This window comes from Dipodomys merriami, unplaced genomic scaffold, assembly GCF_024711535.1.
Source record: "Dipodomys merriami isolate MVZ:Mamm:240054 unplaced genomic scaffold, mDipMer1.0.p SCAF_357, whole genome shotgun sequence".
NCBI lineage: Eukaryota > Metazoa > Chordata > Mammalia > Rodentia > Heteromyidae > Dipodomys > Dipodomys merriami.
Window position 1 is genome coordinate 712,969 of NW_027205126.1, and position 26,515 is coordinate 739,483.

The 26,515-nt window shown below is 37.6% G+C and overlaps 1 protein-coding gene across 2 annotated transcripts in view; it reads right to left on the minus strand.

The window, feature by feature from the left end:
- Positions 1–26,515, minus strand: part of LOC138804124 (tRNA-uridine aminocarboxypropyltransferase 1-like) — a 132,071-nt gene that overhangs the window by 89,811 nt on the left and 15,745 nt on the right. For both annotated transcript variants that reach the window (XM_069988400.1, XM_069988399.1), the window contains exons 6-7: positions 8,647–8,769; positions 7,763–7,801 (exon numbers count right to left, since the gene is read on the minus strand). In XM_069988400.1, coding sequence (XP_069844501.1) covers positions 8,699–8,769 — 71 coding nt within the window. In that variant the 3' untranslated portion in view covers positions 7,763–7,801; positions 8,647–8,698. The remainder of the gene's footprint in view (positions 1–7,762; positions 7,802–8,646; positions 8,770–26,515) is intronic.

The window sequence follows — 26,515 nt, forward strand, 5'->3', positions numbered from 1 at the left end:
CAGTAATCACCTTAAAGTGAGTCTCTTTACTTTTCCAGGTATCATCCCTCTATAAGAGTGATATTTCTAAATCATAGTTTTATTTTTCTGCATCTTAACCACCCTTCTCCACCAGGCTTTTCAAGTTTTACATAGGAAAGGCCAAGTTCTCCCGTTTGGCATCGAAGGCCCTCCACTCCTTCTAGAGAGCTGGTTATCTTTTCTTAGCTTTTAGTAACAGAATCCTCCATTTTGTTCCTTTAATAGAAACTATTAAGTAACATACAAAACAGTAATCCTTCAGTAGCCACTACTTGTGCATACATGTATTAAAAAAAAACAAAACAAAACAAGGGCTGGGAAGTTGGTTCAGTGCTAGAGTGCTTGCCTCGCGTGCATGAGGCCCTGGGTTCTATTCCTCAGCATCACATAAGCAGAAAAAAAGACAGAAGTGGCGCTGTGGCTCAAGTAGTAGGGCCCTAGCCTTGAAGAGCTGAGAGACAGTGCCCAGGCTCAGAGGTCAGTCCCCACGATTGACAAAAAATAAATAAATAAATAAATACAAACCACCTTTCCCCAAACATCTAAAGACCACTCAGAGACTAGGATTATCATAGATCACCTTTTATCTAAAATCCATGACTTTCAACAAGTTGTCCCAGTATTTTCCCTTTGGTTTCAGAAGAGGTTTTATTTTAGCTTTTAACCCACTTTCTCCTCTAACATTCCCCCTTATTTTCTGGCATTAAAAAAAGCCCATAAGGAAGAGATACTCCATCCCTTATCTCCTGTCCCAAATTCCTCTTAGTATGCCCCAGCAAGGCTATAACTGGAGGTTGGGATGAATCTTTGCTTTTAGTTCTTCAAAATCTAGCTCAAAGATTACCAATGTTGAGATTTTTCCCCTTCCCCAATGTGGATTAAGATATTCATTTCTTCTAATTTAAAGTTCTGTTCCTTATATATATTTCTGTTTCATTTTTCTTTCTCTGTTATATAATCTTGGCCAATACCTTCAAGTTTGTTCTGCCTGATTCATTAAAAAATGAGACAAGCTAGGGACTAATGGCTCACACCCATAATCCTAGCTACTCAGGTGGCTGAGATCTGAGAATCATGGTTCAAAGTCAGACAGGGTAGGAAAGTACATGAGACTATCTCCATTGAAAACCATAAAACAGGACGTAGTGTTGTGTGGCTCAAATTGGTAGAGTGCTAGCCTTAAGCAAAAGAGTTCAGGGACAGTGCCCAGGCCCTCAGTTCAAGCCCCCAAACCAACAAAAAATAAACATAAAAAATAAAATATTCCTTAGCTTATGTATCTGTAACTTTGTGTGAATGACCTACCAGAGAGAGAGGGGGAGAGAGAGGGAGAGAGAGAGGGAGAGAGAGAGAGGGAGAGAGAGAGAGAAACAGAGAGAGAGAGAGAGAGAGAGAGAGAGAGAGAATCCAACTGAGTAGCCATCATATACTCTAAATATTACTACAAGCTGAAAGTGGAAAGGTTGTCTCTTAGTAAAAACAGCCATATAAAGACTCCAGCCATGTCTGTTTTAGGAAATAGCAATTTTGCCAATGTTAAGTTCTAGTTATGTGCATTTTAAAATATGTGGCCTTTGGATATAGCTGTGTTTTCAATCTCACACATATTTTGAAGAACAACTAGGTAACATATTTAAAAACATGATCTATCTTTGTGTATTATCAGTAAATGAAGTATTTACTCATACATTTGACTACTTAAAATAAAGTTGTTCAATCAATTTACGAGTTGCCCCATTTGGTAAAAGATTCATCTACAGTAAACTGATAAATTTAGATCAATGATTTCTAGACAGCATGTCTTTGCACAAATAGATCTTAATGTCAAAGTGTCCTGTGTGACTCGAATCTCAGGAAGTCACCTGAAGATTGCTCCAAGGATGTTTGTATTCTAAATGGAACACATTTTTAAAAATCCCTTTCCTCTCTTTCTTAGATCATTTAACAATAAGCAATAATGGATGTCTTTTTTTCCCCCTTTGTTCTTTTTGCGCTCTTTCAGAAGTGGGGAATGTCCAGACCTCCAGCCATATAAGACCCTGGAGCCTTATAAAACCTATGACGATACAGTCATATATGCTTCTCATATGCTTCTTGTTGGCTGCCAAGGCTGGCTGCCTGTATTGATAATGGCCTGAACATGATGTTATATATGGCCCTTGGCCAAAAATAGGTTTCCCACCCTTGACTGGCACTCTGAAAACCCTATTTGCTTTTCAAAATACTTTCCTCTTGGTTTCTACAATGTTCAGCTATTTTGATCTGTTTCAAACCATGCCTCTTCTGATATTTTTTCATATAAATGTAGGTTATTTACTTGCTTTGTTTCTTGAGTTTCTGGTTCTATTCTCTATTCCCTGCTTACCTGCGATGGGCAGATGACAGCAAATCAATATATCCATTGCTGTATCTACCCCAAAATCCAGTTTTTCATTTTTCTGTCTGCTGATTATTTCCACAAAGATATGTCAATCAGTATTTCATAACTAAGTCCAAAGCCAATAACTGCAACCATCTCAAGAATGGATTCTGTCTCTATTAATAATGCCCTATAGTTCAGTCATACAGATATTTGATTAATGAATAGAAGTGTGTGTTTTCCCCTCTGGTCAACTATAAAGCAGACAGAAATATAATGTACACTTATTCATAATTTTTATGTATTCTTTAAAATTTCTAACATCAACAAGGCTAAGCTTATCCAAAAGAATAAGCCAATGAGTAGTTGTCTAAAAATAATATATATAATGGAAATATATGTATATATATATATCCATCCTAGCTGGGTGCTACTCAAGAGGCTGAGATCTGATGACCATGTTTCAAAGCCAGCCTGGGCAGGAAAGTCTGTGAGACTCTAACTCAAACTAACAACTAAAAAGAAGTAAGTGGAACTATGGCTCAAGTGGTTTAGTGGTAGCCTTGAATATGAAAGCTCAGGGTAGCAGCACTTAAGCTCTGAGTTCAAGCCTCAAGACAGGTACCAAAAAAAATGTGTGTATACATATATGTATATGTATATATGCATATGTACATGTGTGTGTGTGTGTGTATATATATATATGTGTGTGTGTGTGTGTGTGTGTATGTATGTATGTTATCTCCACAGCTCAACAGCTTTTTCTCCTTGAAGGGGAAGAAATAAAATAAGAAAAGCAAGCACAAAATTTTATTCTCTCAGCAAACAGCAAAAGATATGCTGTGTTCACACTATTTTGTTGTTTTATTTTTTACAAGTGATCTTTTTTTCTTTTGTCTTTTGTTTTTTTTGCCAGTCCTGGGGCTTGAACTCAGGGCCTGAGCACTGTCCCTTAGCTGCTTTTTGCTCAAGGCTAGCACTCCACCACTTGAGCCACAGTGCCACTTCTGGCTTTTTCTGTTAATGTGGTACTGAGGAATTGAACCCAGGGCCTTGTGCATGCTAGGCAAGCAATCTTATTACTAAGCCACATTCCCAGCCCCCAGGTGATATTCATTATCAATATTTTTAAAAAAGAAACATATACACATTTACCTGTTAAATAATTTTTAAGTAAATATGAAAAAAGAAAAAAATAACTTTGTTTTCTAAGTCTCTCTTTTTTTTTTTTTTTTTTTTTTTTTGCTCATCCTAGGGCTTGAACTCAAGAGCCTGTCCCTGAGCCTCTCTATGCTCAAGGCTAGTGCTCTACCACTTGACCCACAGCACCACTTCTGGCTCTGTTTATGTGGTGATAGGGACTTGAACCCAGGGCTTCATGCATGTTAGGCAAGCATTCTACCACTAAGCCACAGTCCCAGACTCTAAAGGAATAACTCTTTTGAATTCCAGGATCTTTAATCAATTCCAATTTGTACATCAAAGTTTTCTGCCATAAGGATCCTGCGGTTTCCATTTTACAAAAACTTGAAGCAACAATTTCCATCAGCTCTGCACTCACCAAAACACACTCTCCCACCGTTCTTTCTAGGGTCCCTATCCACACAAAGCTACAGTAAGGACAGATTCTCCTTCATCATCTCTGCAGGTGAAGGCGAGTGTCCAGCTCTTCCTATGCTCCTTAGGTCCATGAAAATCATGTGTAAATAAAATGCATTTGGCTGAATTTCCCCATCTCATTGTTTAAGCCTCACCCATGGAATGATGCTTACTCAGCTGTAAGCTATTTTCTGAACCCAACATAGAAAATCCATCAAGCCAGTTACCGGGTCTACAAGAAGACACAAAGATAAGAGAAAGTCCAGAGGAAAGAAAAGAAGTTCTTTCCAGGGTCCCTCAAAGACATTTGCCTTTAATTCATTCGAATAATGCCTTACATTATACAAATGAGTAGTTTCCACCTTATAAATGCTAAGCACCGATGCCAGGTTAAGTGTTAAATGGTGACTATAAGCCTGATACACAAATCTATTTTTCTTCCCTGTTTAAAAAATACGTTTGCCTTTCTATTTTTTTTCTCCTAACAACAATAAAAACAAATGGGTCAAACATATGCCAAAGAATGATGAACTGAAGGACACAATGCCATGTAAGGATCACTTAAATGTTGTGTGGTCTTTCTGCTTTAATAATATTCAGATGCTCAACTACTTTCTTTTAGATTTAAAAAATATAGTAATAAAAGATGTGGGAAGGCACTGGGAACTCTAATAGTCAGAACTTAAGATAGCTTTTGTCTCTTCCTCTCTGCCTCTGTCTCTTTGGTCTCAGGAATCTTTTGAAATCTGCATGAAACAAATATTTTAAAATTCAGAGGATCTTTGCTAGTTTTCCTGTGTCAGTTCTCAGAAAAATTCTAGCTAAGCAAACTGCCCAACCAGATACTGGGAGATAAAAAAAAGTCATCTACATGAAGTCTGTTAGTTCCAAATCCTGTCTGAAGTAGAATTTGAGTTGTTCGTTTCTGCAATTCTAAACCATCCTTTTAAAAAAAAAAGTCTAGAAGACTCAAAGTCCAGAACTTTCTTACATATATCCAAATAACACCTGTGGCTCTTGTACTAAGAGCATTGATTTGGACTCATCTGAAGGATATGCATCAAAAGCTCATGTCAATGCCAAGGTCCAGCAGAACCTGTATTTACTAAATCTCTGGTTCCTATTGGAGCTAGAAGTATCATCAAATAAGATGTTTTGAAAAGCTACTTCCAGAGTCATAATTTTTTTTCCATCACCTGTTTGGACACAGACTTAGTCACAAGTTTGTTGGTGACCATGTTTTTAATATCTCAGACTATTCATTCATTTAGGTTATTTTTTTCCAATTGTCCCTCTTTGTCCTCATCAAACACTAGAAACTCATTAAGCCTCAAGTATTTTTTGGTTTTCTAATATAAAACAATGTCCAAGAGAAGCACTATGTGGACAGGTTCTTTATCCAGATAAATATCAGTTGATAGAGCTGGCTGAGCGAACCATGTCCAGAATCAAAAGGTATTTGTCAAATCTTTCTAACATTTCTCTATTTTAAACATTTTAAACATACTGAGTTAGAAATGAAGTAGCTAACTAAATCTCTAATGTGAAGCTTTATGAATTTTCTCACTCAGTAAAAGCAAAAGGTGCTTCATACCATCAGTCCAGAAGCTTCCAGAGCCATTTTTACTTGATTTTTTTGGTGTGGTATATGCTGCTGTTACAGTCTCATTTTTATACCACTTTCTTCTAAATAGAATGTTTGATGAATTAAGAAAGCAGGGGAAGAGAAATTGGAAGATGATAACCTCATTTGAACTTAAAAACTTTAGATTTGGGGCCATAACGGTTAAGGGTGATATGTAAGCTTTCTTTTTTTTTTTTTTATTGTGAGAATACCATACAGAGGAGTTACAATTACACGGGCAAGATAACGAGTATATTTCTTATCAAACATTGTTGCCTGTATGTAAGCTTTCTATCACTATGACTATCATTGAGAAAAATCAACTTCAAGAGGGAAGGATTTCTTTGGGCTCACTGTCAAGATGATGTGGTTTATGGTTACTTGGCTCCCTTGTTTCTAGGCTATGGTGATGCAGATTATCATGGCAGGGAGCAGGTGGTGGGGTGAAGCTGCTCACTTCCTGGCTGCCAGGAAGCATAGAAAAGAAGAGCCAGGGGCTGGGAAGGTGGCTCAGTGGTAGAGCGCTTGCCTTGCATGCCTGAGGCCCTGGGTTCGATTCCTCAGCACCACATAAGCAAAAAGAAAAAAGCCGGAAGTGGCACTGTGGCTCAAGTGGTAGGGCACTAGCCTTGAACTGAAGAGCTGAGGGACAGTGCTCAGGCCCGGAGTTCAAGCCCCACAACCGGACCAAAAAAAAAAAAAAAAAGAAAAGAAAAGAAGAGCCAGAGGCAAACTATATTCTTCTAATGCACAGCCTCAGTGACCCATCTCTTCCAAATAGATATTACCTCTTTCACTTTCCCATTAGCGGCACTAGCTAGTGGCCAGAACTTCAAAACATGAATCTTTGGGGGAATGTTCCATATGCCCATATAGTAAGTATAATATTAACAATAGGTATTTAATAGATATCACTACAATAGATATTTACCACTCGCTCCAGAAAGATACACACACACAATTAACTCCAAAGTAGGAGTTGCCAGATTTAACAAATAGAATGATAGAATACACTACTAAATTTGAATTTTAGATTAAAGAAAAGTCCTGGTGATGACTATGTCTTTCTTACAAGCCGCAAGTATAGAAGAAGACTGTTGAAGGTAAGACTAATGAAAACAATGTTGGAAAATCTAGTCCCTTTGTGTTCTTCAAATCACAGCTTGCCTGGGACTGCATATAAAAGTGAAGGCTTGACTTATGGTAACAAAAGGTCTTGTACTATTAGGCAATAACATCAAACTATCAAAGAATTCTCAAAGTCGTCCACAGCAACAATTGATCCAGATGATTATATTATGGTTTGTCCCTCGTTAATTCAAAGAGGACCTGCTTTAGCAATGTTAAATTTGGCACACAATGAAATCTTTTCATCAATGTTTGAAACATTCCTGTATCCGCGGAATTTTCCAAGCTTCTGAAATCATGTGTCAAACAGTTTGTAATCTGTTGAAAGCTATTTGTGACCTTTCTTTAAGCTTGAAAAGAAATAACTCAATCTGCTGGCTTTACCACTAGGGAATTCTGGGAAGGGAGAAAGCTCAGGAGAGAGAAGAAAAGCAATGTTTTCGTGTGACCTTTAAAACTGTAATGTCATGTTAATTGAATATGAATTAACAGTTATTTCATTGGAACATTTCTGGGAACTGTATTAAATCAAATGTTTATAGAAAAGCAGGTGCTTCCTCTCATGTTTGTGTGTTTTCCTATTTTCTACACAGTATCTATTTCTCCTTTTTCTGAGTAGTTCATTCTCTTACAATGTGCTCCCAACTTTTTATCTTGTAAATAAGTCTCCTTTGGAGAAAAGTTATTTGTTTAATAAATATTTGTTCAATAAGTGAATACTTGAAAATCATAAGGTTTCCTCTCACTAACACCCTTTGTGGCTTTATCAGTATTGAGACATAGAATCAATGACACTTATTTGAGAGATTGCCATATAAACATAGCCTGTGTATCTGCACTTTATTTCATTTTAAAATCAATTATGTCAAAAAAAAAGTCTACGCCTATATTTTTTTTCAAGTGTAAGAAAAATGTTTACACTAACCTTCAACTGTTTCTTGAGATCTTTTTATTTCATGTTAGAATCAATTAAGTCAGAAAAGTCTATGCCTGTATCTTTCAAAACTAATGAAAAATGTTTTCACACTTACCTTTAAGTACTTCTTGGAATCTTCATTTCTTTGTGTATACTAGAAGGAAGAAAGGGAGACAAATGAGTGGGGAGAGATTGAGAGAGGGAGAAAAGAATGCCAAGGGGCCTAAAACAATTTTAGGATTGTTTTTCTTAGCTGCCTTTGGTTGTCTGTTGGAGATATTCTAACTCCTTTGTGTTTCAACTCCTCTACTTTCTCTGAAAGAGCACTCACAATCATAGACCCAGTGAGTAGCAGGCTACTTCTAGGAGAAAGTAGAAAGTAGGACTTGGGAAAGAGAAGAGAAATACTGTGAAGGTTCTCAGAAAGACTGAGTCTGTCCTAGTCCATCAGATAACACAGCCAGAACAACAGCTGGCTGGAGGCCGTCAACAGCCAAGGCAACCAACCTCTCTCTTATCAAGGCCAGATGCCTGTTTTGAAGAACTCAGAACAACAACATGTGAGCAAGAAGCTGAAACCAGTGAACTGGGTGTAGTCTTTTGAACCACAATGAATTAAGTGGAACCAACCGTCAGGGTCATCAATGACTTGGCAGCCAGAATTAAATCCTGTTCATCATCCAGGAAGGAGTTTCCCAGAACTCCAAAAGTGAACTGTTCCTCTGCCACATATTGGGTCTAATTAATTAAGGGTATGGTAAGAATAATCCAACCTCTAATTGTCCCATAGGTTTCTCTTTACCTACTAAGCCTCTCCTGAAGTCTTTTACTCTTAAGAAGCTCTAGTAGAATCCCTTTATTTTTCTCAGAAATCATCTCTTAGGAATTTATGGACCTCTCCTATGGGCAATAGTAACACCAAGGACCCAGAGAAGCCTAAAGGATGCTTATTTCATCACTGTCATCAATATTTCAATCCATAGCAATGATTGCCCTCACCTCCTTTCATTTCAACAGCCTCAATGAAGAATCCCAAGTGATTCTGTAGACTTCAGGAGACTGTTGATGCACTGTTTCTAGAATCTTTGTTTGGGCTGAATTTTCTTAGTTTGCCGTGTCGTTCTGAAAAAATAAATTGGATGCGATTACAGCCTGACATTTTTAAAATGAGTCAGCCTTGTTTTTTTTAAAAAAAAATTATTATACTTAAGGACTTGTCCAAAGAGGTTACACTTCAACTTGTCAGTTTATCAATGTTTTCTCATATCAGAAAATTCTGTCACAGATAGAAAACACACTCTCATTGGTTGTGTACTACTACCTGACAGTTGAGAGAGTAAGTGGAACTATCAGGATCAAAGAATAAAATACAGCATGTATGACCAATAACTAGGTTGAAAAAACAACAATATGAGGACTGAATTCAAAGAAATAGTATTGTTTTTGTTCAACAGATTTTAGCTGTTACCACCAAAACGGTAACCATGTAACATGATGCACATTAATCTGCCTCACTCTAAGTAACAATTTTCTAACTACATGCATCCCATAACCATAAAATCACAGAAACCCTTAAGATGCACAGTCTAAAATTCTTATCCTTCTTTAAAAAAAAAAGTATGAGAAACTGAAGTTTCATTCAAGTCACATCAACCAACTTAAGGTTTTAATATTGTCAAAAGTTGAAACACTAGAATCAAATACCATGTATTTCAAAAACTATATTCTCCTTTGTCCATAGAAGAAAAAGAGCTCCCTCAGTTCCATCTAGAGAAAGTCTGGCAGAAACAATGAAAAGAAAATCCTGGTCAAAGCTAGGACTTGAAGAGACCAAAGCTAAGGATCAATGGTATAGAAGAAGATTAGATAGACTAAAAAAAATACCTATTCCGTGAAACCATAGCCCATTTTAGACATCCAAGTAGATACCCAAGTACTCCAGATATTATAGGCGAAGTGAATTGCTCTGCACCAGAGGGTTGACCAGGCCCTTCACAGCCTGAGATCCCTACTCCCTATTCTTCTCAGTGGACCCACATCTGACTATCTCCATGACTTCTCTTGGGTCTGTCTCCTATACTGACACTGTGGCAAAGCATCCCTAGGTTCTCTGGCTTGTGACTATTCCTTGTCTTCAGGTCCCCAGACTAGCTCAGTCTCAAACAGCAGACCCTCAAGATAGTACCTGGCCATCACTCTCTAAGACACAGGGAGTGACTAAATATATTTCTTTTTCCAGTGCTGGCACGAAACTCGGGAGGAGTCACTGTCATACCCAGATCCCTGCATTGGATTTCAAGCTTGTAAGACCTGCGATCCTATCCTGTGCCAGTCTGTTGTCACCAGGTTTGCCTTGCTTAACGTGTGGTTGTGGCTTTGGCTTTCCCTCTCCTTGGGGAGCTGGAGTTGAAGCTTTTCGCTACATAGCTTTTCTGTTTCTCTGTGCTTTTCAGCTGTCCCAGAATGCCTTTCATGATCTTAAGGGTCTTTGTTACTTTCTTTCTTTGGAAGACAGTCTGAACTCTGTTCTCTACCTCCTCTGCTCTCTCATTCACACAGTCTCATGGAGGAAGCTTTTCATCTGCCATCTTCTAAGAACTCTTTCCCCTTCCCCCCAAAAAAATGTGGCAAAGAGGTAATGGTGGCAAAGGGCATTATCCTCATCAGCATGGTGGCTCTCTGACCTAGTCACAAAGAGGTCTCTGAGGATTTTTCAGACACATGAGAAGCAGACCAACAAGTTTTACTCTGCTTTTATGATTGTTTTGTGAATTCTCTAAAGGAAAAAGTATCTGCTATGGTTTATACCTAAAGCAGATGGTTTCCTACAGCCTCCTGGTCACTTCTCCTTGGGAGTAGCCCTACTTTTAGGATCTTATATAGATAGCAAAATAAATAAATAAGTAAACAAGTTTACAATAGCAGTATTCTTTCTCCCCGCCCCCTGCCACCTCATAATTACCACCAAAAAGTCACCATCATCTTTCAGCCAAAAGTCCTTCTACAGACCTACCCATTTTGTATGCTATTTGAGCAAGACTGAGAAATATCATGTGTTACTGCTTGCAAGCAACTACAAGAGAGGGATGGGTTTTATTTCCTGGGTAGAAGGATAGATTAGTCAGGAAAAAAATGGTTAACCAAGAAGGCTTTGATCAATGTCTATGGAGTAATGAAGCTTTCTCAATAACCATAGTATTTTCTTGGCTTGATGTTAGGAACAAAAAAAAAAAAAAAAAGGGAAGTTAGACCCAGTGATTGTTGAAGTGGGTATAACATACTGACTTACATTAAATGGAAATTCTACATGAAGCCCCGCAAATCTAAGTCCAGATTCCAGTACCACCATTGCCTTCCTCTGTTATCTTGAACAGATCATTAAATAAGTATGTACTTTGGCTCTGCTTTTTAGAAGGAAAGTTGATTGTATCTACTGTCTTCCCAAAGGGTTGTTCTGCAACAATGTGAAGATGATTAAAAGGAAAACAAGTGTATCAAAGAGAGCCAGACAGAAACTCTGGGGCTTTACTTCTGAGAAATAGCTTCTGGGTCTCCTATTCCCAAATAAAACAAGTAAGTACTCACCAAAAGGTATATTCCACAAACTTCTACTGGGTATATTTTTGCTTGTTTTTTATATCATAGACATGGGAGTTATTGCTCTTAGTATTCTTTGTGCTAGCTGAATATATAAATTGATTTGAACCAGTTTATGGTCCCTTTATTTTCACAGTGATGATTACTTATTACAGTGATACTAATGATGATTACCTATAGAAAAGTACATAAATCATACGGCTATATAGCTCAATTATTTATCACAATTTGAACACATCTATATAGTTAGCATTAAATAAATGACATAGAACATGAGCTGCACCCGGAAGTCTTACTTGTTTCCTTCCCAGGCTTCCTTCCAAAGATGATCACTCCTTGACTATCATAAGATTAGTTTTTCTGGTTAGCTCTATTGCAGGCTAAATAACAGTACTTCTCTGTGGTTGCTAGCAGCTCTTAAACTGTTACAGATCAAATATCTGCGTTTGCTGAATGCTCCTTGATAGTTTGATAAAAGATGTGGGAGAGAAGTATAGAACACAAGGGCAAGGCGCAGAAACTAGGATTGGAAATGGTCTTGACAAAATATTGTCAGTTAAGACTGGTCTGTCATTTCCAGCAGGCATATGATTTTATTGTATTTTTGGGAAAGGAAAGCTTAATTGTGTTGAACTATTGTCAAATGAAACACAATAGTTTCTCTGATATATTGCAAAATACCATTTATAGAAAGAATCTCTTTTTTTTCCCCCAAAAACAAAAGAATTTTTTGTGGCTTAACTTGGTACTTGTCCATACTTGGCAAGAGTTAGAGATGTACAATAGTGTCATCTTCAGTTTTTTAAAGCCCTTTGCCATGATATTCCCAAGAGTACAAACAGAATCAAAAATGTCAGACCTTGCCCTGAGCAGCAATGCATTTCCTAGATGATGAGAAGGTTGGAGATAGAAAGTGGGGGAAGAAGAGTTATAGGAGTCCATGCCCAACCACCCTGGGGCAGGAAACCTAGTTTCCTTTCCTATTCCCCATGTTAAATAAACAACTGCATTCCATTGTCTGGTGGCCCACCACAGCTGTGGCTGTTTCCAAAATGAAGATGGACGGTAGCCACACTTGGATTTGGTTTTCTCTAGAACTGCTGTTCCCCTGGGCATTATTTTTCAAAGTATCACATTGCATAGGGGCTTAATGTTTCTAACTAGTTTGTGAATAATTGCATATCCATTTTTCTGTTCATTACATGTTCCTTTGGGATATCCACATCTAGACTGAAAAAGAGCATGATTGCTTGGCTTGTCTATTTCTTTTTCCCTCCAGAGCAGATAACTCACATAGCATAATCACCAAAACATAGCTGGGAATTTGACATGTCTACGAAGTAAAGGACACTCTGGCAACTTCTTGTGACATATGCATTATTCAATTCCGATCAACTAGCATAGTCTAAGAACCTATACCCTCCTAGTTATGTTAGCTACAAGTGACTAAAAGTATAAAGGTATTATCCCTGCTTATAAAGACATTATAGAGGATTAGAGAAAAATGCAAAACCAAGAATAACCATGTCATCATTGCTTATTAAGTGCTAGTATAATGTTTGATAAGAAGATGATTCATTCTCCTGAAAGTGTAATCAGGGAAGATATCACAAGAGAAGGTTTCATAGAATTGGCCAGTAAAGAGAATCATATACACCAGATAGAAGGAAAATACAAAAGTACAGAGAAGTCACATAGCCTACTGCTCTTCATAACTCTAAGGAGACAAATATGGAAGTACAAGGTGAAGAGGGGCAGTCAGAGAACTAAAGCAGAAATGGGGAGTCAGACCAATCAGAGGCCTTCATCCTCAAAACCAATAGTTAATTATGTGGCTTACTGCTCAACTCTGACATAGGAAAAGAAGCCTAGACGATGAAGAAGGCAGCAAGATTTAACACATGTACTCAGGCTTAAACTATAACATGCACACAGTCATTCTCATTCTTGCCATTCTCTTACATCTCTGAATTTTTTACTACATCCTTACTTCCTCTATATCCCTAAGGACCTTCCTTTTACTTTACGTAAAACTACTGAAACTTCAGGACCAAGATTTTAAAATAGTCTGCAACATATTACAGCTAAGCTGCCCAACTTACTGGTTGTGACATTTCAAACCTACTGAAATGATGTCATGTTCAGTTTTCTATTGTAAGTACCTTGGAAAATATACCTGTTTAGCAACAGGCATGAGGGCTAGATATGGTTTTGTTTGCTTAATATTTTAAGGTCTTTTTTTAAAATTACTAATGATCTCTTGACGATGTCTACCTTGCCCTGGAGAGAGGAATTGGCTTTTAACCCTTGTCTGACCTGATCTGATCTGTCACTGGTCTTGATGGGCTGGGACACAGGCGATTCATCTGTGTACTCCTGAATGGCTTGACTAGCTTCTTTGCAGTCCACTCCCTTCCAGAAGGCATGAGTTTACAAGGAAAAAGGAGTTAAAACTGCCTCATTTCTGAACATACAGATGAGCAACAGTTTGACCAGGTAGGGTAGAGTAGAAAGGAGAGGGAGAGAAAGAAGGCGGAGAGAAAGAAGACAGTCAAAGGACCTCTAGATGGGCAGGTAGGATGGAAATGAATCAAGAGAAATATTTTTCACTCAGAGTGTCACTCTGAGGTAATGTACAGGAAATTCAAGAGACAAGAACAAGAATCAGCATTTTGAGGGGAGATTAAAAAGTAAAAGCTTTAAGCCAAAGATGTTTCATTTGCTTACACATATTTAAATGTATCAAAAAGCATGGGATATTTGCATTTGTGGAAAAGCAATGTGGGTTAGATTTTTTTCTTTTTCTTTTCTTTTTTTTTTTTTGTCATGGGGCCTGAACTCTGGGTCTGGGCACTGTCCCTCAGCTCTTCAGCTCAAGGCTAGCGCTCTACCACTTGAGCCACACAGCACCACTTCCAGGTTTTTCTGCTTATGTGGTGCTTAGGAATCGAACCCAGGGCCTCAGGCATGTGAGGCAAGCACTCTACCACTGAGCCACCTTCCTAGACCAGATTTTTGTTTTCTTAAGACTAAGAAACGCTGCTTGAATCTCCAACTCACTAACTCACAATGGTTAGAAGGAAGTGAGGAGGAGAACCATCAGCCAAAAGAAAAAAATGTTCAAAGTTGATACCTGGTGCAGAAAGTTAAATAGCTTCTACCTTTCATTATGCCTTAGTCTGTCAATCTATAATCAGAGTAGTCCTTTGACTCCAAAACTATTATCCTTTAAAGGAGACAGTTGGTATGGCATATGTTTGAAAACTGAATATATCAGAAAATATCACTGGAACCTATCTGCAATTATCAAGGAAATAAAATGGTTAAAGTCTGATTGCAAAAAAAAAAAAAAAATAAGGATAATTTGTATGTTCCCTAAATAAGTTTAACTTTTCCTTTTTAAACAAAATAAATTCATTTACGTAAAGATAAATTTAGGAAGAAGAATTATGTTCCACAATATCTATGGGAATCTTTTTAAACTTTTATAATAAAGTTTTATAATAAACTTTTATTATTTTGTTACTATTATTTCTTTTGCTGGTACCAGGGCTTGAACTCAGGGCCTCACATTTGCTTGACTAGATTGTTCAGCTGTCACTCTGCCACTTGAGACACACTTCCAGCCTAGTTTTTTGATTGGAGACAAAGTCTTGTGGACTTTTCTACCAGGACTGGCTTAGAACTGAAATCTACCAGATCTCAGCCTCCTAATTAGCTAAGATTATAGATGTGATTACAGATGTGTGCCACCAGTGACCGCATCTTTTGTTAAATTTTCAATTTCTACTGCTTGCTAAGAGGGAGTTAAGCTCACTAATTGTTCCCACTCATAGAAAACTTGAACACTGTCAACACACCTTAAATGACTAATATCTTAAAAGAAAACTCCAAACATTCACTGTGAACAGTGTAATGCGTATTTTTTTCCAAGTGTATGTGTAAATTCCCGAAGATAGATTATATACACTGGGCTACAGTACAAGTCATAACAAATTAAAAAGTAATTGAAATCTGACAATTTGTATTACCTGATCAAATAGGAATAAAAACGTAGGCACGACAAGATATTATTCAGCCCTTAAAAAAAAACAAAAACAAAAACAAAAACAAAAAAGACAACTAAATCCTATCACTTGTGTTAACGTGGATAAACCCAGAGGACATTACATGAAGTGTAACAAACAAGGCACAGAACTGAAAATAGCTGAGTTTAGAGATGTAGAGATTAAAATGGTGGTCATTAGAGGCTGGGGAATAGGAGTTGGACAGATGTTGGTGGAAAAACAACACAGATAGGAGAAATAAATTCAATATACCGTACAACGTGGTAATGAGTTAACAATGTATTGTATCCTTAACAAAAACTGCTGAGAGTAGATTTTAAGTATTCTTACCACAAAAAAATTGTGCATAGTAATGTATGTTAATTAGTCCAATGGAGCCATGCTGCATGTATATGCAGATTTAAAAACCACTGTTGTGCACTAAAAATACAATTCTATTTATCCAATTTAAAAAATATTTTAAAAACCCAAGCAATCACAAAGAAGGTCATACTAAAGCTACCAGCACAACTATGTTTATCGCAGCATTATTCACCATAGCTATGGAACCAACCCAGATGCTCCTCAGTAGATGAATGCATCAAGAAAATGTGATCTATTTATATATATTGGAGTTCTATGCCTCCACCAGAAAGAATGACACTGCCCATTTGTTAAAAAATGGAAAGACTTGGAAAAATTATATTAAGTGAAGTAAGCCAGACTCAAAGAAACATATAGGTCCCACGGTTTTTCATTTATCTGCAATAACTAGTATATGTCTAGGACAAGCAGAAGAGGTCAAAAGCTATGTACATATGACCATATAACCTGATGCTAAAGTGAAATGAACCCCAAGAGAGGGACATAAGAGGTTTTATCTTTGTTGCTGTTCTTCTTAATGTACTTATAATGTATTATGTGATATTTTTGTTTCTTTTGTATGTTCTTCCCCCATGGTACAACCCCTGTTGTCACTGTGTTTGATTCTGGTGCCTTCATCTTTTTTTTTCCTGCATCTTGTATATACATTTTTCTAATTTGAGGAGGGGAAGGGAAATAACAAAATGCAGAAATAAGGATACAGGATGACCCATTGTAACAATGAGATGTATAAGACAGTATGTTGAAAATGAACTTCACAACTTTGGTGGGGGGAAGGAGTTGGGGAGGTGGGGAGAAAAGGAATAGTAGGGGAAATATGAAGGAAGGTGTAACAATTCTTGGTGGAAAATAGACTCATTACCTTGCTCATGTAACTGTAACCCCTCTGTACCGTATCTTTACAATAAAAGTACATATTTAAATATATATATATATATATAAATTTTTAATGACAGATGGTCTTAAAGACTGTCAATCCAAATAAGATACTGATTTCTTCACTTTACTAAAGACAAAGATGTGTTTTTTTTTATTTTAAAAAGCTGGCAGAAATAGATGGTAAGTGCTCCCACAAGGGAGAATGACTTTAGAGGCCTCCTCTCTCAAATGATTGAAGTAATTGGAACATTAAGTATGTAGATACTTGCTTTGAACATGAGGATTTGGATAAAAGCTGCTTGTAATAAAGAGCATGCTAGTGTTAAAAAATCTATGAACTGATAAGCATATGGATCCAGAGATTTTAATGTATAAAGTTAAAGAGCTAGCTTTTAGCCAAATTCATCAGTTCCTACTAGATTCCAATTTGTTTTCACTTAACTACAGTCCATTGTTCATCAGCCTGTAATTAAAACCTTCTATACAAGATGATGCACATACTGTGAAATGTTTGTTAGAGAAATTGCCATTTGAAATGGCAACAATTATTAGACTACTATATATTATATGGATAAAAAAGGTAATTTGCAGTAATTTGTAAATCTACTTCAATAAGCACTAAAGTCTTATTTTTAATGTGTGTCTTAAGTTTCAAGACCTAACATCAACAACCTTGAGCAGAAAAAGTAACTGGAAAGTCTTAAGATTTCTTGACTATAGTAAAGGTTGTCAAATATGGCTACCTTCATATAACACAAAATTAAGCAATGAAGAAATTCAGTCAATGACCAGGATTTTTTATATAGTTGTATGTGGCTTCGGGTGAACTAGTTTCAATAATTGCTTCAAATGATGTCAGGGGTGATTATACTGACCTGTTGACTATGCTGAATAAGAAAGTTCTAGAAAGCCTCTTACACATGTCTGGACCTTGGTGCCAATGACTGGAATACTTCAGTTATTCCTGGGTAGCCTTTCCTTCCTATGACTCCAAGGACTTGTCACAGGGGCCTTCTCTTCAGTAGGTTAGCCTGGATTTTTGAAGATCCCATGTCCGGCTTTAAAGATCTTTGTACATTGATTTCATCTGAGAACTAGAATTATAATTTACTCTTGGAATAGCTTCTTAACTTCCATTGTTAAAATAAAATGAGGTGTCCAGACTTAAATTTGGAAAACATTTTTAACTTTACAAAACTATTTTCCAAAAGTAACAAAGACTTCTATTTCTTAAATTCAAACAACATGTTTTCAGGGAAATGTGTTTTGGAACTTAAAAAAAAAAAGATTATAAAACATTAGAACACATGGTTCCATAAGTACATTTCCTTCCTTCTTTCTTCCTTCCTATGCTTCTTCATTCCTTCCTTCCCTTCCTTACTCCTTAGTTTATCTATCCTTCCTTCTTTCTTCCTATTCCTCTCCTTCCTTTCCTTCTTTCTGTATTTCCTTCCTTCCTTTGTTTCTAATGGACAAAGTGCTTTAAAATCAGAACTTATGAGACAGTCTACTGTTGAGTCTCTAAAATTCCTAAAGTGTTTGCAAAATATGTGCTTGAAAAACTGGAGGGGGAAAACTGTTGCAATAACAAATATTTAATAGTACAAAAGAGAAATATACGTATATATCACAGTAGGAAAAAAAATCCCCTGAAAATAATTTTTTAAAACAGATTGAAAAAAAAAGGTTGTTACCAACAGCAAAAAATGATCACAGAATTAAGATTGAAGGTGCTAGGATAATTTCAACAGTTCTTCATAAGACCTGTAGGCTGGAGAATATTATAAGCCTTTTCCACAGTACCCTGATTCTTAGCCCAAGCCAAAAAGGGCAGGTCTCAAGATTTATAGAAGAAGCTTTTGTACAATAAGCTTTGAGCCTTGGAATAAGCGCTCAAAGATTTTTCTTTATAAGACAACTGTATTGATGAAGATCTCCCCCAACATAGACTAAAAGAGACTTTAGACAGTTAGAAATCATTTTCCAACAAAGAATTGTTCTGGAGCTATCTTCCAAGACTAGGCTGGCTCACCTTCTTACAATAGTTCTTGTCCCATTCTTGTGTAAAAATGTACTTACTCTTTACAATTTTTGCCCACTATGGCTTATACTTAAGTTCTACATGGCACATTTAAATCATATTCATATAGGATAAACTTTCTGTTATTCTTCCTGAGATGGCTTTTCCAAGTCCAGGTTTTCTAAGCTAGGAATACCACAGAAATGAGGGTGGGAAAAACGAAAGGATTGAAACGAAATTTTTCCTAAGGATCCCAAGGCAGGAGCTATTCCTTGGTTCTAGTTCAGATAGTCCTATGGGAGAGCTAATTCATTGCTTTTCTCTGTTCTTCACTCCTCTCTCTGGGATTTAACTACATCCTCCAGTCATCCTTCCTTTTCTAGAAAAAAAAATTAACAGGTAACAGGTAACAGGTCAGAAATTCATTCAAGTTGAACAATTCCTTCCTACTTTATGTGTATCATCCTAGCACTAGCAACTGCCATAAGAAGTTAACAGTTGCCTGGCAATGTCTTTAAAAAGAGACACACACTCTTAAGGCTCATTTTCTAACCTCTGTGTGAACACTAACATTCTATCATTGCATAACTTAGTTAAGTAAATAATTACCTTCTGGTAGGCCCACTCTCTAGTAAGAATCTGTTCACTATTCTTCAAGTTGTGGCTAATTCAAGTTATTTTTTTCTTGCTTCTGCAACAAATTACCACAAATTTGGCACGCATAAGCAACACAACTTATTTTCACATACTGTAAGAGTCCAATACAGATCTCACTGGACTGAAATCAAGATTTTGGCTAAACAAGAATTCCTTTCTGGAGGCCCTGGGGAAACTCTGTATCTTTTTTTTTTTTTTTTTTTTTTAAGCGTCTTAGAGCCTACCCACATTTCTTTTTTTTTTTTTTTTTTGTCGATCGTGGGGCTTGAACTCTGGGCCTGGGCGCTGTCCCTCAGCTCTTCAGCTCAAGGCGAGCACTCTACCACTTGAGCTACAACGCCACTTCCGGTTTTCTGGTGGTTTAATGGAGATAGGAGTCTCATGGTCTCTCCTGCCCGGGCTGGCTTTGAACTGCGATCCTCAGATCTCAGCCTCCTGAGTAGCTACGATTACAGGAGTGAGCCACCAGCGCCCGGCTCTACCCACATTTCTTAATTTATGGTTCCCATTGTCCATTTTGCAAAGCTAAAAATGGTGGAATGAAACATTCTCATTTTTCATCACTCTGATATCCTTTTGCATTATCCTTCTTTGAACTTTTTTTTCAGGATGCTTGTGCTTATATGGGGCCTACCTACGTTATCCCAGATAATGTTCCCATCTCACTCACTATTCAAACTAATCTCTTTCGTGTTTCTCTACTATGTCGAATATTTGGCTACCTCAAGAGTTTTGCTCATATTGGGTTTCCCTACCTAAAATACTGCTCTCTTCTTTATTCAAATGGCTAACTCTCTCCCATTCATTTAGATTCCTCTGAGTTTCACCTTATCACAGAGGTTTTTCCCTGACCACCTTATTTTACACTAGTGCCCCTTGCTTGCACTGGTCTATTTTAGTTACGTCACTGTCTCGTTTCACTTTTGGATATCTTACTTAGTATCTTTTACTCATGAATTAGAAGAGAATCTGGCCCCTAGCAGGAACCCAGAACTTTTCATGGAATAAACAAACACATACTGAATGAGCAAATCCTAAGACTTCTCTTTGCTGCCTGCTTGATGCCCTCGTCCATCCTGTTTGGTTTTCTCTTCCATTTTGCTAGAAATCAGTCTTCAGTTCTTCCTAATAATCTTTAACATAAGGATATATGGGAAAATTTTTGAGAACTTGCATGTCACGTGATTAACATTTTTTTTATTTTTTTGTCAGTTAGGGTCTTGAACACTGGGTTTGGGCGCTGTCCCTCAGCTCTTCAGCTCAAGGCCAGAGCTCTACTACTTGAACCAGTGTCACTTCTGGTTTTCTGGTGGAGAGATAAGAGTCTCACTGACTTTTCCTGCCTGGGCTGGCTTTGAACTGTGATTCTCAGATCTCAACTTCCTAAGTAGCTAGGATTGCAGGTGTGAGCCACTGGCACCTGGCTAGATTAACAATATTATGAGGAATAGAACCCAATTTGAAAATTGTTCTCGCTCAAGAGTTCATCACCCCATGTGTTCTAGTTTCCAGAGAAGACCTCTGACATGATTCTTGTTCATGAGGCCCAGAATTCAAGCCCCAGTATCATAAGTAACAAAAACTTATGTACTCAAGTTTTAGGAATTAAAAAACTGCCCTCTACAGTTGCCACTCTCTGGAATTCCCATTACACAAATGAAGAAGCTCAAAAAAACAACAACAACAACAACAACAACAAAAGAAGCTCCTAGATTGATCCTTGATCTTAGTTTTTCCCCCACTTTCTGAAGATCTTAAGTGGAAAAAAAAAAGAACAAAACTCCACATGGGAGTTAAAAATGATCTTTAGAAAGCCAAAACGTCTTGTTTGACTAGTTAACTCACTTTACTAACAATGGCAGAGTTACTGAACAAAGATACTAAAGTCACAGTTAATAAATGAAATCAGTCAAGTGCTGATATGAACATTATAGCATCAATAAGTTGACTTTCTCCATGAAACATAATACTCTACTCTAAATATGCAATGAGATACGTATTATTTGCTAGAGCCAAGATGTAAAATAAGATTGCAGACTGTCAGAACCTCAAGAGTATAACAGGAAAACCTGATGGTTAAAATTAATCTGTAGGGCTGGAAGGTGGCTCAGTGGTAGAGTGCTTGCCTTGCATGCATGAAGCCCTGGGTTCAATTCTTCAGGACCACATAAGCATAAAAAGCTGGAAATGGCACTGTAGCTCAAGTAGTAGAGTGCTAGCCTTGAGCTAAAGAACAGTTCCAACCCCGCCCCCCCAAAAGTAATTTGTATTAAAGATGAGGCTCAAGTGGTAACACACCTTACTAGTAAGGCCCTGAGTTCAAACCCTAGTAAAGCAAGATTTAAAAAAATTGGAGAGGGGAGAATCCCACAAGATACTCAGTATTTCAATGATATACATTTTTATATATGCATATATACATATATACATATATATATATATATATAAAACTGAGGCTTGAACTTAAGTTCTTGGAAGTTGGAACTTTCTTACTTTTATTCTACATTTTATCTTCTAATTACTATATTGGTTTTTGTTTCGGCAATTACTTTTTAATTTCCAGGATCTTTCTTATTTATGTCTTTTTTTCATACTCTATCACTGTTTTATACATGCTCTTTTTCTGAAGCTATTTAATGGGTTTTTGTTGTTTCTCTCTGTTCATTGGAATTTTTCCCACCTACCCCCCGCTCCCACATACACACATACCACTATATTCCTCCATTTTTCATGTGGAGGATTTTTATCAAATTTCTACTGGTAATTGGCCATTATATATGGGAGTATTTGCTGGTGGTCTTCAATGTAGTCTCAGTATATATGCAGCTTAACTTTCCATTAGGGTCTTTTAACTTTCAGCATATGGAATCAAAAACAAATTTTAATAATCTAGTAATTACAGAAGATAGAAAATGTACCTAGTGAATTAAAAACATTTGGTGAAATTTTGGAGAAGTAATTTAAAAGAATAAGCTGACTGGTAGTTGGTAGTTACTACAAAATATATATATATATATATATATATATATATTTTTTTTTTTTTTTTTTTTTTTTAATGCTCAAGGCCTACTGTTGGTGGCTCATGTCTATAATCCTATTCAGGAGGCTGAGATCTGAGGATCGCAATTCAAGCCAGCCCAGGCAGGAAAGGCCAAGAGACTCTTATCTTCAACCAACTACCTGAAAACTAGAAGTGGAACTATGTTTCAAAGTGGTACAGCACTAGCCTTGAGAGCAAAGAGGCTCAGGGACAGTGGCCATGCCCTGAGTTCAAGCCCCACAACCTACAACTTCAACAATAACAAAAAAGCTCAAAAATCAGGAAGTGGGTATACAAATGAAATGTGATGGTTGGAGAAGAGTCTTGGGAAAAGACCAAATCAAAAGGCCTCAAAGAAAAGACCAAATAAAGACTATATCCATATACTTCTAAAGGGTGCCTAGAAAGATGAGAAGTTTGTTACGCTTGAGACTTACACGTTTCTACAAAGCGAGTCATAGTGACTCTGAGTACCGGTGAATGTCTACTCTCATCTTTCCCTCTTGCAGCCTCCCACACTGTACTTGCCCAGTAGCTCAACCTTTAGATGAATCCTTATTCTTTTATGCAAATTCTTCAAAAATTATGACATACTTGTAATGAACCTGATGTCCTGACTAAATTCAATTTAGCATGTCTGGCTTTATTAGAAGATATAACCCAGGCTGGGAAAGTGAGGAAGAAAGGCAGAGAAACCAGCAAGAAAGAGAAGCAAAGGCAAACTGGTGAGTGACTGTGCAGCATGACTGCTGTGACATGAAAAGCTGTACACGACACTGTCGGTCTTGCATAGCCAAATGGTACATCTCTGCACCAGCAGGATAAGACAGTGCTCCTATAGCTCTTATAGTTTCAGGAAAAAAAAAAGAGGAAATTACAACACTCCTTAAGGTCCATTGATCCATTAACTTTGCAACTTCTAGACTGAATCTCTTTTAACAGAAGCCTTCTGACATGGTATTCCTAGTATACATAAGTACTGGATGGGCCAGAGATTTTTTTTTTTTTTTTTGTCAGTCACAGGGCCTGAACTCTGGGCCTGGGTGGTGTCCCTCTGATCTTCAGCTCAAGGCAAGTGCTCTACCACTTGAGACACCGCGCTACTTCCGGCTTTTTCTGCTTATGTGGTGCTGATGAATTGAACCCAGGGCCTCATGTGTTCAAGGCAAGCACTCTGCCACTGAGGCACCTTCCCAGCCCCCAGCCAGGGATTTTGAACATATGGTTACTTTGACCCCAAGCAGAGGAATCACGCAGACCTACTGGGTATCTGTCACTACAAAAAGTGTTATAGCTAAGGTAAAGTGATTGGTCAAGGGCTGAGGAACAATGAGGCCAAGAAGCTTCTCAGGTTTTTGAGATATGTAATATCTGATACAGTATCCAAATACTGAATATCTACTGCCACAATAATGCTGTAAAATAAATAGCTAAGTATTAATGGTATAACAATAGATGTTCTTTGTTCACAGTTGAGTGGCTCTCCTGATGTTGGCTGGAGATCACTTATCTGAGGGTTGGTTATCAGCCAGTCTAGATAGGAGTCAGCCAGGGTAATAAGGGCAACCTGGCTCTATTCTAGGCCTGCCTCAGTTCTCCAACAGGTTAACTTAGCCTTTCAGGTTTATATATCAACAGTCAAAACACTAGAGTGAATAGAAAGACAATACATTTTTTTTAGGCATGTATATGGCTGATTCAGAATGAGAGTGTACTTCAAAGGAACTTGAAAAAAAATACCATCAACAATACAGGGAGAAGAAGGCCATTTTTGTAGCCTGGCATACCAAAAAGAAACAAGACAAGTGCAGCCAATTCATGTTGTTCTAACAGGTATACCTTCCTTTGGATAGAACTTGAGATTTTTATCTGGCTTTGTGACACTGGCTCCTTCTGAAGTATGTGGGTCATCTTTTGTATGTAAGCTCTGAGATGGGAGGGGGGAAGAGCAAATGAATGATAAGATTATTCTCTCTTCTTTTCCTTGTCCCTTTTAATTGCTATGCTTAGTTGATTTGTAGAGCCAGTTAAATGGCAATAGATTTTTGGCGCAGGGAAGTCTAAATTTAGCCCAAAGAAATCCAACTCTGGCCCTGCTTAAATCAATTCAAGCTATCCTCTTATTTCTAGAGCCAAGGTTGAAACATGAAGAAATCTATTTTAATTCCATTCTTGTAATATAACTGTTAAATTAGTAAGCCACTGAGTCTATTTGGCTAAGACTGTGGTGCTAATAATGTTCAAACCTTATATAATCCACATTCCTGTTTATGAATAGCATAATACAAATGGCAATCTCACTAAACCAAACCAAGTCAGAAATCTCAGACTGTAGACCAGTTGTGTGACTTATCAGAAATTAGTTAAATAGTTGTGTGGTTTATCAGGAATTATTTAACTTCTTTAATCCTCAGCTGCCATGTGCATATGTGTTTATACTGCTCTAAAACTATAATATCCCAAATGTCCTATTTCTGGGTACTAATAGGCATTGCATGTTCAAGTAAGTTTAGAGCATGCTAACTTAAATGATTTAATAACCTTATTTCAGAGCTTCTAACAGCTGTCAATTAATTGGTTGTGATTTTATTTATTTATTTATTTACCAGTTCCAGTGCTTCAACTCAGGGCCTCACACTGGCTTGGCTTGTTTGCTCATGACTGGTGCTCTACCATTTGAGCCATGACTCCAATCAGTTTTGAAAGCGGTTTTCTTCTTAGTTAATTGGAGATGGGAGACTCATGGACTTTTCTGCCCATGCTAACTTCAAACTGTGATGCTCCAAGTCTGAGCCTGATTAGTAGTTAGGATTACAGGCATGAGCCACTGGAACTCACCTGCTTTGACTTATGAATCTACAAGAAGTAAATACATCTTTCATCAAAAACCTGTTTTTGTTTGTTTGGGATTTTTTTGGGGGGTAGGGCTTAAAGTCAGGGCTTAGGCACTGTCTGTGGGCTCTTTTTTACTCAAGGCTAGTACTCTATTGCTTTGAGCCACAGCTCCACTTTTGGTTTTCTGGTGATCAACTGGAGTAAGAGTCTCATGGCCTTTCCTGCCTAGGCTGTCTTTGAACCACAATCCTCAGATCTCAGCCTCCTGAATAGCTAGGAAAACAGGCATAAGCAACCAGTGCCAAGCAAGACTTGGGCTTTATTTTTTCTTCCATAAACATGATATGTATCCCAACAGTGTGTATTTACTTATATACAAAAAGAGAAATGTGTACTGCTATTTTTAGATAGTCAGATACCAAAAACAAAAAAGAAACAAAAAAAAAAACAGTAGGCAACTTCAAATAAGAAATGTTCTTCAAATGGATGAAACATTGAGAAACATTCATCAAATGGATGGGATGAGAAAGGGTTAGGAAAAGTAATTAGGGCGAAGGCTGTACCTTGGGCCTTAGTAACAAATGAAATCGGTTATTGCCCATAAGTGAAAACAAGCAGGGATGTGAACCAAGAAATATAACTGAGATGAGTGTTCAGGAAGGGAAGGACATGTGATAGGTAGCATTCTGTTACAAGGACATAGTCAAAGCATGCCTACCTTGCAAGAAAGGAGCCGGGTAAATAAATGGTTTTCATTTCCCTCTCAACTTCCTATTTGTTGAATCAAACCCAAGGCCAGAGGGTAAGGGAACCTACCTCACACAGCAGAGAGCAGAACATAAAAGAGAAGAGGGTACATCCAGCGGGCCCAACAAAAGGCATCCAGGATGACTGGGCTTTGTTCACCAGCAGCTACTTCCACGAGATTAAGTGACGTCCTCAGGATTCAGTCCCTCTATCTGGACACTCTGCAGTCCTTTCCCAGATTCACTCTAAGACTGGCTCTTTTCACCTGGTAGCATAGGTGGCCACCATCAGTTCTAGGCTTATTCTTAATTCACAATTCCAAATTAAAACAAAAACCATAGCACTTACATTGTAGGTGCTACTAAAAGACCCTATTAGATACACGTTCAGTTACTTCTCACAGTGATTCTATCTAAAGTAAGCCACTCTATCCCTCACTCTTTGTGGATGAGAAACCTGACATGACAGAGGTGTGGCATAGCTGAGATTGGGCTGTCTAGCTTTGGAGTCTGTGCATTTAACCATGGTATCCCATTGCCTTTTACCAATTAAACATCTTGAATGCCATCCCTAATGCTTATCAGAATGGACTTGGGTGTTCTTGGTCTACCAAAGTAGGGCTTATGTCCATCTTTGTGGCAGGACCACGTGATTATTAGCAAT